The sequence below is a fragment of the Mycosarcoma maydis genome, chromosome 16 (genome assembly GCF_000328475.2).
Source record: "Mycosarcoma maydis chromosome 16, whole genome shotgun sequence".
NCBI classification, from domain to species: domain Eukaryota; kingdom Fungi; phylum Basidiomycota; class Ustilaginomycetes; order Ustilaginales; genus Mycosarcoma; species Mycosarcoma maydis.
The window spans coordinates 460,707-473,033 of record NC_026493.1 but is presented as its reverse complement, the minus strand read 5'-3'; the positions used below and the strand labels follow the sequence as shown (position 1 = coordinate 473,033).

Sequence of the window (12,327 nt, the reverse complement as noted above, 5' to 3'; positions counted from 1 at the left end):
GGAAGAAAGTCACGAGTGTCCTTCGTCACAGCTGTGCGCACTGTCCATCTGGTTTCCTCCAACACAACCACACCAGATCCCTCTGAGCAACATGGCACGGCGGCCTCTCGACACAGCCATGAGGAGTACCACCCTGTTGGTGCTGCTGTTCACGCTGCTTGCAGCGTGCTTGCCTTTGGTGTACGCAGCAGCACTTCCAAACCCGGACGAGTGGACCAACACCAACTACTTTAAACAGATCGATCTCGCCGGTTCCACATCGTATACGCTCACCACGCTCAACGTCAAGCCAAAATCCTCGAATTCGACTGCCGCTAGTGGCACTAGCGCGTCGACGTTGCCGTACCACTTTCTGCTGAGCGCACACGAGGCACAGCATCTATCGTGGAGTCGATTGACGGTCAAGCCTGCGCTCGATTCGGAACTCGCTTCGACCTCCGAGTTGAAGGGTGGTGCTCGACCGGTCATCTCGCTGCAACGCCTGGGCGAGGTCGACGGCGATGCGTACAAGAGTGTGCTGTTCGAGGCGCAAATTCCGACCACGGTTCTGGGCGCAGACGGTGCAACGCTTTCACTGGAAACGGCTCTCAATCACATCACTCTTCCGTTGCCAAGTACGGTCAAGCAGACGGATCCGCAGCTGTTCTTGTGGTCAGGAGATGCTGCCGTCCGCTCTCCCTACACGACTGAAAACGCAAGGATCAAGGTCAAAGCAGCTTCGCCCAACATCCTATCCTTCACACCGTCCGACGCGACCAAGTCCGGGTCGATCGTCACGTACGGTCCGTTTGAAAACGTTGCCGCGTTCGTTGCCAACACTGCCACCGATCAAGGCACCGTGCACTTCCAAGCAGACACACCACGAGCAACGATTGTGTCTCTGGATCGAACCGCCGAGATCAGCCACTGGGGCGACGCGCTCTCGATCACCGACCGAATCCTCCTGCGCAATTCCGGTCCGACGCTCAAAGGCCATTTTTCGCGAATCGAACACCAGATGGCTTCCTTCTACAAACGCGGTGCGGGCTCGGCGCTCTCTTCGCTCTCGTTCACGCTGCCTGCCGGCGTCAAGGATGCTTGGTTCATCGACCAGATTGGAAACGTCTCGACATCTCGATTCCGCGCATCGAAACCCAACGCGGAGCTGGTGACGCTCTCCACTGGTGTACCCACCTCACAGGCGGTGGCGTCCAAAATGTCGCTGCTTGAACTGCAACCGAGGTTCCCGCTGCTTGGCGGATGGAACTACACGTTTAGCATCGGCTACACTCTTGCGCTGTCTACAGGCTGGACGAAACGCATCGCGGGTACACATGAGTACGTCACCGCGGTGCCACTGTTCACGCCGTTGAAGGATGTCGCGGCGGATTGCGTGTCGACGACCATCGTGCTCCCCGAACGCTCGACGCGCATCTCGATCCAACTGCCGTTTGACATGGACACTGTCGATCACAGCATCACAAAGACGTACCTCGACACCATCGGTCGTCCAGCACTCAAGGTGCACAAGCAAAACTGCTCGCCTCATCACGCACAGCTTGTATACGTCAAGTACACTTTGTCGCACACAGCCAACATGTCCAAGGTCGCCGCAGTCGCTGCAGTGACAGCCTTGCTATTCCTCGCCACCGCCGTCCTGCAGAGAGTGCAGACCAACATTGGTTGAATCCTCAACACGCCATGCTGGAATCCCATCTAGCCATATGTAGACACTTTTGCCAAACAACACGAACAAACAAAACCCGATTCAGCTTGACTTGGTGGCTCCACAAATGTGTGGCTGCAACGCTCAACCAAACAGTCGGGCCATCTGGTCCAAGATCGGTTCTCCACCGCCACCGCCGCCGTCTACGCTGAACAAGTCCAGGTCGGCCATCATCCACTCCCACGATGGATCGGTGTCGATGGACGAAACGCGTTGCGCGGCGGGGTCTGTCTGTGTAGGCGTGGCGTTCGTGGTGTGCAACTGATTGAACCAGGTTGCGGGAGAAAGTGGCTGCATGGGGATGCATTCGTGAGTGGGCTTTGGTAACGAGTGATGCGCCGGCATTACGAAGCGTGGTGAGCAGCGTGTGGTCGTCCAACTCTGTGTGGCGCGCGCAGGAGCAGGCGCAGGAGCAGGAGCGCTGCACGATGCAGTGCGCATGTGTGCTGGCATGGCTGTGCTGCTCGTAGGATACGTGGCTGGCTGCGCATCAGACGCATCAGGAGAGAACATCAGGTTGGACGAATAGGCATGCGACGCTTTGGTCCCCTGCTTGCGCGTGCCGGCGTGAGAACGTGTGCAGGCCGATGTCGGTGCCACAGCATGACTGCCAACGCGCCTCAGGTGGTGGTCCGAATCCGGGTCCACATCCGCCGCGTTGGGCTGTACGAAATCGCACGCTTGTGTCGACGAGAAAGCGGCACACGCACCATCGCTTTCGTGAGTGCTACGCGGCAAGTCGGTTTGGACGGCCTGAAATCCGCGTCCAACAGCAGCTGCTTGTTCTCCTGTATCTGTTTGCTCTCCGCCCCCGACTTGACCAACAGCTTGAGCTCTCTCGTTTGCCACTTGCGTGCTTGCACCCGCACTCACCGTGTCACGCGTCACCTCGAACCTCGCCAATACACCGTTCAAAAACGCGCTGTACCTACTCGCAACGCTTCTTCCGAGCCTCCCCTGCTTCGCTTTGCCGATCTTGTCCAGCTGCGCCGCTGTCAGCTTGGCCAGATTCACGACACGCTTAGTCGAGACGAAGCCGAAATCGACGCCTCTCGCGTTGCTCGTGTTGCTCGTGTTGCTCGTGTTGCTCGCATGCGCACTGGCGTGCTGGCCAGCATGGCATGGTGTACGTGTTTGATTGTACGCCTTCCTTGCCAGATCGAGCGCAAATACGACGGCGTATACGGTCGAGATCACGGTGCTGTTGGTAATGTGGTCCATCATGGCGCGTTGACATCGATCGACAAATGTGGCCATGTAGTTGGTGCAACTGAGGTAGCAGTGGCGGTACAGCTGTGTCAGTTCACTTGTCACATCTACCGTGTACGAGATGGGCAGCGGCAGCGCATATGTGACCAGTGCTGCGTAGTCGAGCGAGAGTGGACCTGTGATCTGCAACGGTGTTGGCGCGCTAGACAACGTGCAAGATGACGAGAGCCATCGTTCTTGCCACCGTTTCAGGTCCATGTCAACCGAGTGTCGAAAATAACTCAGCTGCAACGAGAGTTGATCGCGCTCCGCGGAGCTCAGTGGATCGTTGGTGTCGTTGGTGTCGTCATCAGAGCTGGTCCGAGGTGCTTCGGCGGTGGTGACTCGTCTTCGAGACCCCAAAGTTCGCGTAACATGCGTATGAAATACATCCACCTTCTCGATCATGAGCCTTCTCAACTCGACCTGTGCCACTAACACGTCGTCCTGCCTCAAACTGCACGGCATCCGATGCCACCTACTGCACGTGGCCACAACGCCTTCATCGGCTAGGTGCATTCTCTGACCGGTCTGGCTCGCGAGCGTCTTTTCGAGGTTCCAGAGATTGATCCACAGACGCTCGGTGTTACGCAACTGTCGTGTATAGTGATCGTTCTGGTTGCCGTCGGCGACGCGCGGCGTGTTGGTGTACGAGTAGCACACCAGATTGCAGCCGAGCTCTGTGGCGATGCGGATCGCGGTACCCAAGAATAACCATGTCTGGTCCGACGTTGCGCTGTCCGCCATTGGTCGATAGCTCGCCAGCAAGAAAAATGCCTGTGCCATCTCGACGTTTTTATAGTCTCCACTCGTGATCCACGCGATCATAGCTTCGTAGTGCCTGCGCAGGCGCGGTGCGAGCACGGCGGATTCTTGTTGAATCTCGACATCAGTCGATGCTTCGAACTCAGCCGAAATCGCGCAGATCACCGTCAGCAGAAACGCAGAGTGCTTGCGGATATAGCCAAACGTCGAAAGATGCGGATCAAAGATGTGCATAAAAGTGCCGAAACTCGCATAGAAGCTCGAGATCAATCGTGTCGCTTGCGAGGCGGTCAGCAGATGCTGATCGATCGGATCGAATTCCGGTCGATTGTCGTACACCGGGTGGAACGCGCCACGCGAGAAGTACGTCGACGCCCACGACTTGTTCGACGAGCTTGCCACTGTTTCGACCTCGAGCTCGAGCTCGACCTCGACCTTGGCTGTGCAGTCGGCATTCGATGATGCCATCGTGGCCGTACTAGTTGCATGTGTTGTGGCGCAGACTTGACATGTTTGATCGGTTGCAGACTGCATGTGACAAGCCGTGTGTGGAGAGGCCGAATGAGACCTGGCCCTTTTCCTTGGTGGTTGGGCATCATGTTTTGATGATGAACCAGCACGTGCTGCTCGTTGTTGCTCGCGCTCGTTGGCGCATTGCGGTTGATCGAGATCAACACTCGTCGTCCGCCCTAGGCCTGCATCTGAACCCGACGATACACGCATCCTGCGTCTCTCGCTCTCCTCGCTACTCGCCTGCGCCAGCAACTTGAGTGGGTTGCTGAGCGTCGGAAATTCGTCGCGGACCCGAGCGACTGAAGCGTGATCTTCCATATCGACCAGCATGTTGAAATCCGACCGAGGTCGTTGTACATTTTCGAGCGGTAAAGGTAGCTGCGCATTTGCATTTGCATTTGCATTTGCATTTGCATTCGCATTTGCGTTCTGAGCGAAGCCGGGGTGCGGTTGATCTCGATGCTCGTGCACGGTTGTTTGGGGAGCACTGATTTCGGGTTGGTGGATGAGATGGTTGTGCTCGACTGGATCTGCATGTGCCACGGCTGCACGCTGGAAGAACTTGCTTCTGCTCAGCTGCCACTGTAGGGTGTTGACGAGCGATTCTGCATCTGCGTCGTTTACGTGGTTGTTGAGAAGCTTGATCTCGGTGAGCGTGCGATCGAGGAGCTGGACGCGACGGAGGATCTGCTGGAGTTTGATTTTGCCTGGTTTGCGACCACGCTTGTGCGTGCGATAGAAGCAGTCTCGCTTCAGCTTGGTGCATCGACTGCATGCGTTGGACGTTGAATCAGACGAGACGATGCATTTCACCTTTGCCTGTCTACATGGTTGGCACGACACCTTCTTGTGCGTCGTCGATCCACCCGGCTTGCTCGCGCGCACGCTACTCGCACTATCATCCTCGCTCGAGCTACATCCCATCTCTTCCTCCCTGGTACTACCTGGATCAGCTACACAAGGTGCGTTCGAGTACGTCGCCATCAATCGTGAATCCCAGTCCCGTCTCACCCGTCAACCGTGGCTGTGGAGATGGTGGTAAATGTCCAACCCAAATTCCCGAATCCTCTTCGGCTTACTCGCGGCGTCCCAAACGTGAAATTCGGAAATTCGCCATTTCGTCAAATACCCAACCAATCTCGACGTTCTCATTCGTCGTTCGTCACTCGCTGTTCACCGCCGCGTCACGAAGATTCGCCATTCGTGATTTAGCCGCTCCTCGCTGGTCGCCGAACATACTCCGCGCCGCTTGCGCAAGAGAAAGCGCAGACACACCCCACGAGAACTCCGTCACACTTGACCTGCCAGAGGACGAAACACAAACCAAAGACGAGATGTACCGTGATTGCTTGTAGCAAAATGTGGCTAGACGTGATATGGAGACACGCAGCACGCAGCACGCAGCACACAGCACACAGCACACAGCACACATGCGTGTCAGGCTGACGCTGAGCCAGCTCAACTTGAGCCGGTGGCGTTGTTGTTTGTCGAGGCAAGTGCAGGGTGTTGGCGTGCAGGTTTGACTGAAGCTTGTCGACCTGCACGACCCGTTGTGGATCTCGAGCTGCGGCTCGAGCCTTGGCGATTTCCGGACTGGCGCGACTTGAGCGGCTCGACATCGGGTTGGGACGCCACAGCACTTGTGTGTGTGGTTGAGCTCGTCGATTTGGTTTGCGTGCTGCTGTTTGAAGTGGGAGCCGCGTTGGTCAGTGTGCTAGCAGCACTGCTCGGCGCAGCAGTCCGATGCATCGAGTGTTGGTGCTGCACATCTGGAGTTTGCGATCGACTGTTCCATCGACTCCCACCGTTGCTCGTCGCCGCGCTCATGGGCGCGCTCGAGTTCAAATTGGTTGACGAGCCTGCTCGACTACCTCCCGCACCATACACTCCTGCACCGAAACCCACTGTCGAAGCTCTGGCTGCCGAAGCCTCTTGCAAGCTGAGCGCGCCGAGACCCAACGATGCCGGACTCGCCGGACGTGTCGGTCCACGACTGCCCGAGTCCCATCCCCGTTCCTGTGCATATCCATCCAGGACATGCACGATGCCTTGACTCATGTATTCAAATTCACCGATCTCCTGAGCCGAAAGCGAAAGATCACTCCGATCCCCCCACTCGTCGTCATCTTCATCCTCCTCTCCCACCTCGTTCTCGTTCTCGTTCTCCGTTTCGTCTTGCTCCGCTTTTTTCCTAGTTCGACCCTTGCCCGCCTGACCGATCCCCTCAAACACGCGCAGCATGACGACGTCCATGATTGATCTCAGCTTTTCCAGATTATCCAGCGACTCGGTGTTGCCCGTGATCGGCAGCCAGAAATCGCACTCGACACCTTCGCCCAAGACGCGCACCTCGGTCGCCCCGAACAGCATAAACGTGAGCGCATCCAAGCGCGTACATCCCTTGAGCATGGTGCAGGCGTTGTTGCCTGCACTGCCAGATACGTTGCGAATTTTCTCGCTAAAGGCAAAGATTTGCTTTTCGCCCATGTTGTCCGCATCCCACGCCTTGTGCTTGGTGAACTTGGTGTGACAGATCGACGACGCATGCATCAGACATGACTTGTCCTGCGAAGTGCGGTAGCTCGCCTTGCCGTTTCGGATGGCAAAGTTCGGTGGAGAAGAGACGGCGATAAGAGCCGCCAGCAGCGAGGTGACATGGGCGTTGGTGTTGAATTCCGCATCGGTTTCGCGTGGTCGACGGTAGCGCGACTGGTAGTTGACCACGTTGCCATTCGCGTTGGTTCCCAGCGACGAGTTCTGAATCACCGAGATGATCCCGGCCTTCTTCATGGATTGAAAGAGGTGCTCTTTGACCTGCTGGATCTGGAGCAGCGTGAGCTTACTCAGAAAGTTGTCTTGGCAGAAACGGTTGGCTTCTACATAGTCGTCTCGCGACTGCAGCTCCCACCAGCGCGTGTAGGCGCGCAGGACGCACAGCGCATCCGATCGAAAGTCGGGCGGACACCATCGGTCCTTGACCATCTCGGCCTCTTCTCTCAAGTGCATGGGCGCCATGAACGGATCTCTGCTCGTCAAGATGGCTGCCAACGAAAGCACCGGATCGAGACATCGGAAAAACGCGCCGTAGAGACACATCTTGCCAATCGGTGCATCCACAGGCAACTGCAGAAGCACGCGCCCGAGAGAGGTGAGATTCTTGTGCATGTCGAGCGCGCCCACCATCTTGAGCTTTTCCATGGCCGCCAGCACACGCTCGGGCGCAGGCGGTTCGATGGCCGATGCAAGCACGTCTTCGACTTCCATGCCGGGAATGTCGAGCGCCTTGATGTGCATAACGACGTTGCTCAGATCGGTTCGCTTCATCTCGACCGTCTGATTCACCTTGAGACGGTCGTAACGAGCCTTGCTGAGCACACCAAAGTACTCTCCTGGTCGATGACGACCGGCACGACCGGCACGCTGGTTCAAATTCGATGTGCCCACCCACGCCGAGACGAGACTGGAAAGGTGGCGTTCCGGGTCGAAGCGTTTCTCCTTGACACGGCCCGTGTCGACGACGTAGACCACATCGGGGATCGTGATCGAGGTTTCCGCAATGTTGGTAGCCAGAATCACACGCCGAATGCCGTTGTGACGTACGCGCTCGAACACGGCCTGCTGGTCCTGAACGGGGACCGTTGAGTGAAGAATGTGGATCTCGTACTGGTCGCGATCGTTAAAGTCGGTGCGGAGGAGCGGATGGTATTGAGTATCGGTAAGAATCAGATTGACCGCCTTGATCTCTTCCCAACCGGGCAAGAAGACAAGCACATGGCCGTCATCGCTGATGGACAGCACATAGGCAATGATGAGAGCTACAAGCGCATATGGGATCTCGAGATCATCGACTTGGTCGGCCATGGCATCGACACGCTCGTTGGTGCTGGTGCTGGTGATGGCATGATTCTCATATCCACCACTTGGGCCGCCCCTTGCATTGTTGCTGCTGATGCTGCGCGAGACGGAACCACCTCGTTGATAAATTTCACGCTCGATATAGTCGCGAACGTTCTTCTCGCCCCACACCCAGCCACCCATCTGTGGGGTGAGACGAAGCGATTCGAGCTTGCGTACCGTCTCTTCCAAGTAATGCTTTTCGACCGGGTAGCTTCGACCGGGGATCTCGACAACCGGAGCAGGATTGCCTAGGGCGTCGGCAAAGTAGGATTGAAAGAGGGTGGGGTTGATGGTGGCACTCATGAGCACCACCCTGATCTCGTTCTTGCCCAGCCTGCGACGTTCGGCCAAGAGACGCTTGATGACGACGAGGAGGAGATCGGTCTCGACGTCGCGTTCGTGTACCTCATCAATGACGACGTGGGTGATCGAGTCAAGAAAAGTGTTGGACGACTCTGCATCGCCGAGCGCCGACTGAAGGCGTCTCAAAAAGACACCGGTGGTACAAAAGGTGATGGAACCGTCGGGTTGGGGCGGCTTGGCCTCGAAGCGGACCTGATAACCGACGGTCTGACCGAGCTTTTCGCCTCTCTCTTTGGCGACACGTTCTGCAACGCTGATGGCGGCAATCCTTCTTGGCTGGGTACAGACAATATTGCATTTGGCACCTTTGCCTTGGAGGATGTAGTCGTCAAAGAGAATCTGTGGAATCTGGGTCGTCTTACCTGAACCGGTTGCGGCCATGCAGATGGTGACTTGGTTGAGCTCCACCTTGACGAGGACGTCGGATTGCTTTTGCGAGACAGGTAGACTGAGGCGCTGCGAGCGCATGCTGGCCAAAGCGTCGCTCGAGTAGTAGTTGGCAAGCGAGAGTTGGAGCTGTTCGCTTTTACGTTGAAGCGACTCCTCGGTGGCGCCAAAGTGCTGATGGAAGCGACGTGCGCGCTGCTGACGCATCTGACGCTGCTTTTCAAGTTGGTCGTTGACGTCGTTCGAGGTAGCGTTAGGATCTTGGCCTGGGATGTTGGCACCGACGGTGCGAGGACGCTTTGCGTAGATCTTGCTGCGGATCATGGTGTCGTAAATGTTCTGAACCGAGTCGTCGAGCTCTTCGCTCATGCTAAAAGTGACGTGAGGCGCCTTGAGGATCGACATGCCAGGTTTGTGGAGGAGTGAAAAGGTTTTCCAAAGCGAAGGGTCGGTGGACTCGATGTAGGAGACGGATTCGAGGTAGCAATTGGCAACGGCCTGCTTCTTGTTCTTTCCGACGGCGGCGCCAATCTCGTTGCCAGCAATATACATGGAGGCATACGACTGGTGAGGGGTGGTGGAAGACGACGATTTGCGAGCACCACCACGCTTTGGTTTGGCGTGCTTGGCGGGTTTAGCTGTAGACTGGCGGATGTCGGGTTTGCCAAGGTTGAAGCGCTTGCAGTAAAAGTCGATAAACTCGCGAGCACGCTGAACGGTGAGTTCGGACCCATCGCTGAGTTTGATGAGTGGACCGTGTTGCTGAGGAACGATTGGAGCGGGTGCCGAGGCGGTGGGCGTTTTTGTGAGAATGTCGCCGCTATTTTGAAGAAAGAGGACGGCATGAAGAGCAGCTAGCCGTTCGGAATCCTTTGCAGACTTTGCATCGGCGTAGACGTGCCAGTCGTACTCAGGATCAAAGTAAAGCGTGCAGCGAAAGTTGGTATCTCTTCGACCTTGGACCTGCCCTTCTTCGACCGTGTAGACAGGATAGGTACCGGTGCGGTGAAGAACATAGTTCTGAATGGCATTCTTGGGGTTGTCGAGCCAAGCCTTTTTGACGAGACCGCTCTCGATGAGGCCGTGGTAGTAGTCTTTGAGGTTTTGGAGCGAGTGGTAAGGGAGCGGCTGTGTTGGAAGAAACTTGGTCGGCTTGGCGGGTGTACCTGATCTGAAAGTGGAAGAGGGCGGTATCAAAGTTGTGGATTTGGATGATGAGGCAGGGATGCTGGCTGTGCTGGCTGTGCTGGCTGTGCTGGCTGCGTTGGCGCCCTGTGTGTCCTTTGCTGGTTTTGAAGCAGATGCAGCCGCTGCTCTAGAGCGAGAAGCAGTGGGTTTCTTTTTGGAACTCTGGTGCGACGAGGCAGCGGGGGTGCCACGACCCCAGTTTGAAGTGACGGTGGTGGCGTTGTTGGTGTCGTTATTGGCGTTGTGCGGTATGGCAGAGGAAGACGAGCGAGAAGCGCCAGCTGGGCGTGCCGAGGAAGAATCGGACATGGTGAGCCGAGTGCAGCTGTTGGTATGCAACAAGGGTTGTGAGCGGCGGTTACGCGTGATGACGTCCAAAGTATGTTTGGATCGAGCTAGTGGGAGCTGGCTAGCCTAACTTGGATCAAGTGGATGAATGGACGTGGTGGTACCAAGACAAGCGAAGAAGCACAAAGCGTCCATTGTCAGTTGTCAATCAATCGTGAATGAATCACGAATGTGCAAGTGTAAAAGCCCACACTGAGCTTCAATTTTTAGTCAGGAGGCAGAGCGCTCACCAAATGATTTGTCATACAGATTTACGATTCACGATTCGTGATTGCACGTTGAGTAGTCGGCAGATGTTAAACTTGAGCGCACAACGCACAACGCACAACGCACAACGCACACCGCAGAAGCTCTCGCAGTTGTGAGTGAACGTGTCACGTGTCATGTCGATGCGTGTGTCTCTTTCGTTCCGAAGGCAAGAAGATTGTCGGAAAAATAGACAATTCGTGACGGACATCTCAAACCGAGAACAGCCCGATTGCAAGAATCGGGCAACAATCAACCACGCAGATCCATCGATTGCAGATTGAACTGTACATTCACGTGATTTTCATGATTATTCAACTGTGGAAACTGTCTGAAAATTAAGGTTTTCACGCAAACTCGACAGGGCAAACGTCAAAGGTTTCCGCCCTGAATTTTGGTCACCACCACCACAACTCCACCAAGCAGAACCAGAACCACGCCCACGAGTACGAGTACGAACAAGGAATTGGCCTTGGCGTTCCGTCTTGTTCTTCTTGTCGTCGATCGCTTGACCACCATACGACAGGTAGACCTTTCCTTGGTTTTGTTACGATCGAGAATTTCGGATCCAAGTATAGCCAACCAGCGTCATGCGGTGGACGCCTATCGCTACCTACTAAGTCCCTGCTCCGGCCCTGGACACGCTTCCTTGTCCATCTGTTTCTTGGCAGCCTCCGGGATACGCGCATAGATCGGCATGTCAACGCCTTCGCCTTCATGTAGAGAGGTTCGCGTAGCCATTGTGGGCTCTGGCCTTACAGGTCTTGTCGCTACCTACCTCCTCACCGCCCACCACCCACTCTCGACCTCCACGCCAGTCAACCTCAGCGTTGAGATCTTTGAGCGAGCTGCCACGCTTGGAATGGACAGCGCCAGCATCTCGGTGCCCTTGCCTCTGACACCGTCATGTACACCTGCATCGCTTCCAACTTGCTCGCATAGTGCACACCAAAACCCTCGTGGCGACAACGCTACTTGGCAGCTACGCTCGCGCAAGCGGCCTACGCCGATGATCGCTGATCCTCACTCGAGTCAACCGCACTCGTTGCGCATCGACGTCCCCATGCGTGCCTTCACTGCCGGATACTATCCCCAGCTTCTGGCTCTCTATCGCCATCTGGCAATCACGACCAAAAAGACCAACTTTACCTACTCGTTTGCTGCTTTACTACCCTCTACCGTTGCCACATCTTCGTCGGCTTCGTCCTCATCATCCTCATCGTCTCACAGCATCGACCCGTCTGCGCCGACCAGCACGTGCGCCCCATCTCCCACCGTCCTGTACAACGGCGCAAACGGCCTGCGTGGGGTCGGCATTCCTGCTGATCTTGGCCGTCTGCGCATATCGAGTCCAGTCAGACTCTCGAGCATCTTGGACCACATTGATCGGCTGCGTGCATACTTTGCTTCACTCCTCTTGCTCGTCCTTGGCTATCTGCAGCTGCTCGTCGTTGCACTTTGGCATCACTACCTCGGTCACACTTGCGATGATGCGCATCCGCTGCGCACTTATACCCTCGGCGACCTCGTCGTCAACCCTTTTCCCGTTCGATCGCCATCTCCATTGCCATCACCCAAACACGCTCGTCCGGCGTTGCGAGCGCGACTCGGCCACTTGATCGAGACCGCAGCGGAGCACGTGTTGCGCAGATCGGTTTCTCTAGACG

The 12,327-nt window shown here is 56.3% G+C and overlaps 4 protein-coding genes across 4 annotated transcripts; 2 read left to right on the top strand and 2 right to left on the bottom strand.

Moving 5' to 3' along the window:
• Positions 1–118: 118 nt before the first annotated feature.
• UMAG_05769 (dolichyl-diphosphooligosaccharide--protein glycotransferase subunit OST1) lies at positions 119–1,666 on the top strand (the record flags this gene model as incomplete). Its single annotated transcript, XM_011393200.1, has 1 exon — positions 119–1,666. One exon carries the CDS (start codon positions 119–121, stop codon positions 1,664–1,666), a length of 1,548 nt encoding a protein of 515 aa, XP_011391502.1.
• Positions 1,667–1,789: 123 nt separating this feature from the next.
• On the bottom strand, positions 1,790–5,215 carry UMAG_11582 (uncharacterized protein; the record flags this gene model as incomplete). Its single annotated transcript, XM_011393260.1, has 1 exon — positions 1,790–5,215. The coding sequence occupies one exon, from the start codon at positions 5,213–5,215 to the stop codon at positions 1,790–1,792; it is 3,426 nt and encodes a 1,141-aa protein (XP_011391562.1).
• A 474-nt stretch (positions 5,216–5,689) lies between these two features.
• UMAG_05767 (uncharacterized protein) lies at positions 5,690–10,375 on the bottom strand (the record flags this gene model as incomplete). The annotated part of the gene is made up of 1 exon (XM_011393199.1): positions 5,690–10,375. The coding sequence occupies one exon, from the start codon at positions 10,373–10,375 to the stop codon at positions 5,690–5,692; it is 4,686 nt and encodes a 1,561-aa protein (XP_011391501.1).
• A 982-nt stretch (positions 10,376–11,357) lies between these two features.
• Positions 11,358–12,299, top strand: UMAG_11581 (uncharacterized protein; the record flags this gene model as incomplete). The annotated part of the gene is made up of 1 exon (XM_011393259.1): positions 11,358–12,299. A coding segment is annotated over one exon (942 nt), but the record flags the coding sequence as incomplete, so codon positions are not given.
• Between the last annotated feature and the right edge of the window lie 28 nt (positions 12,300–12,327).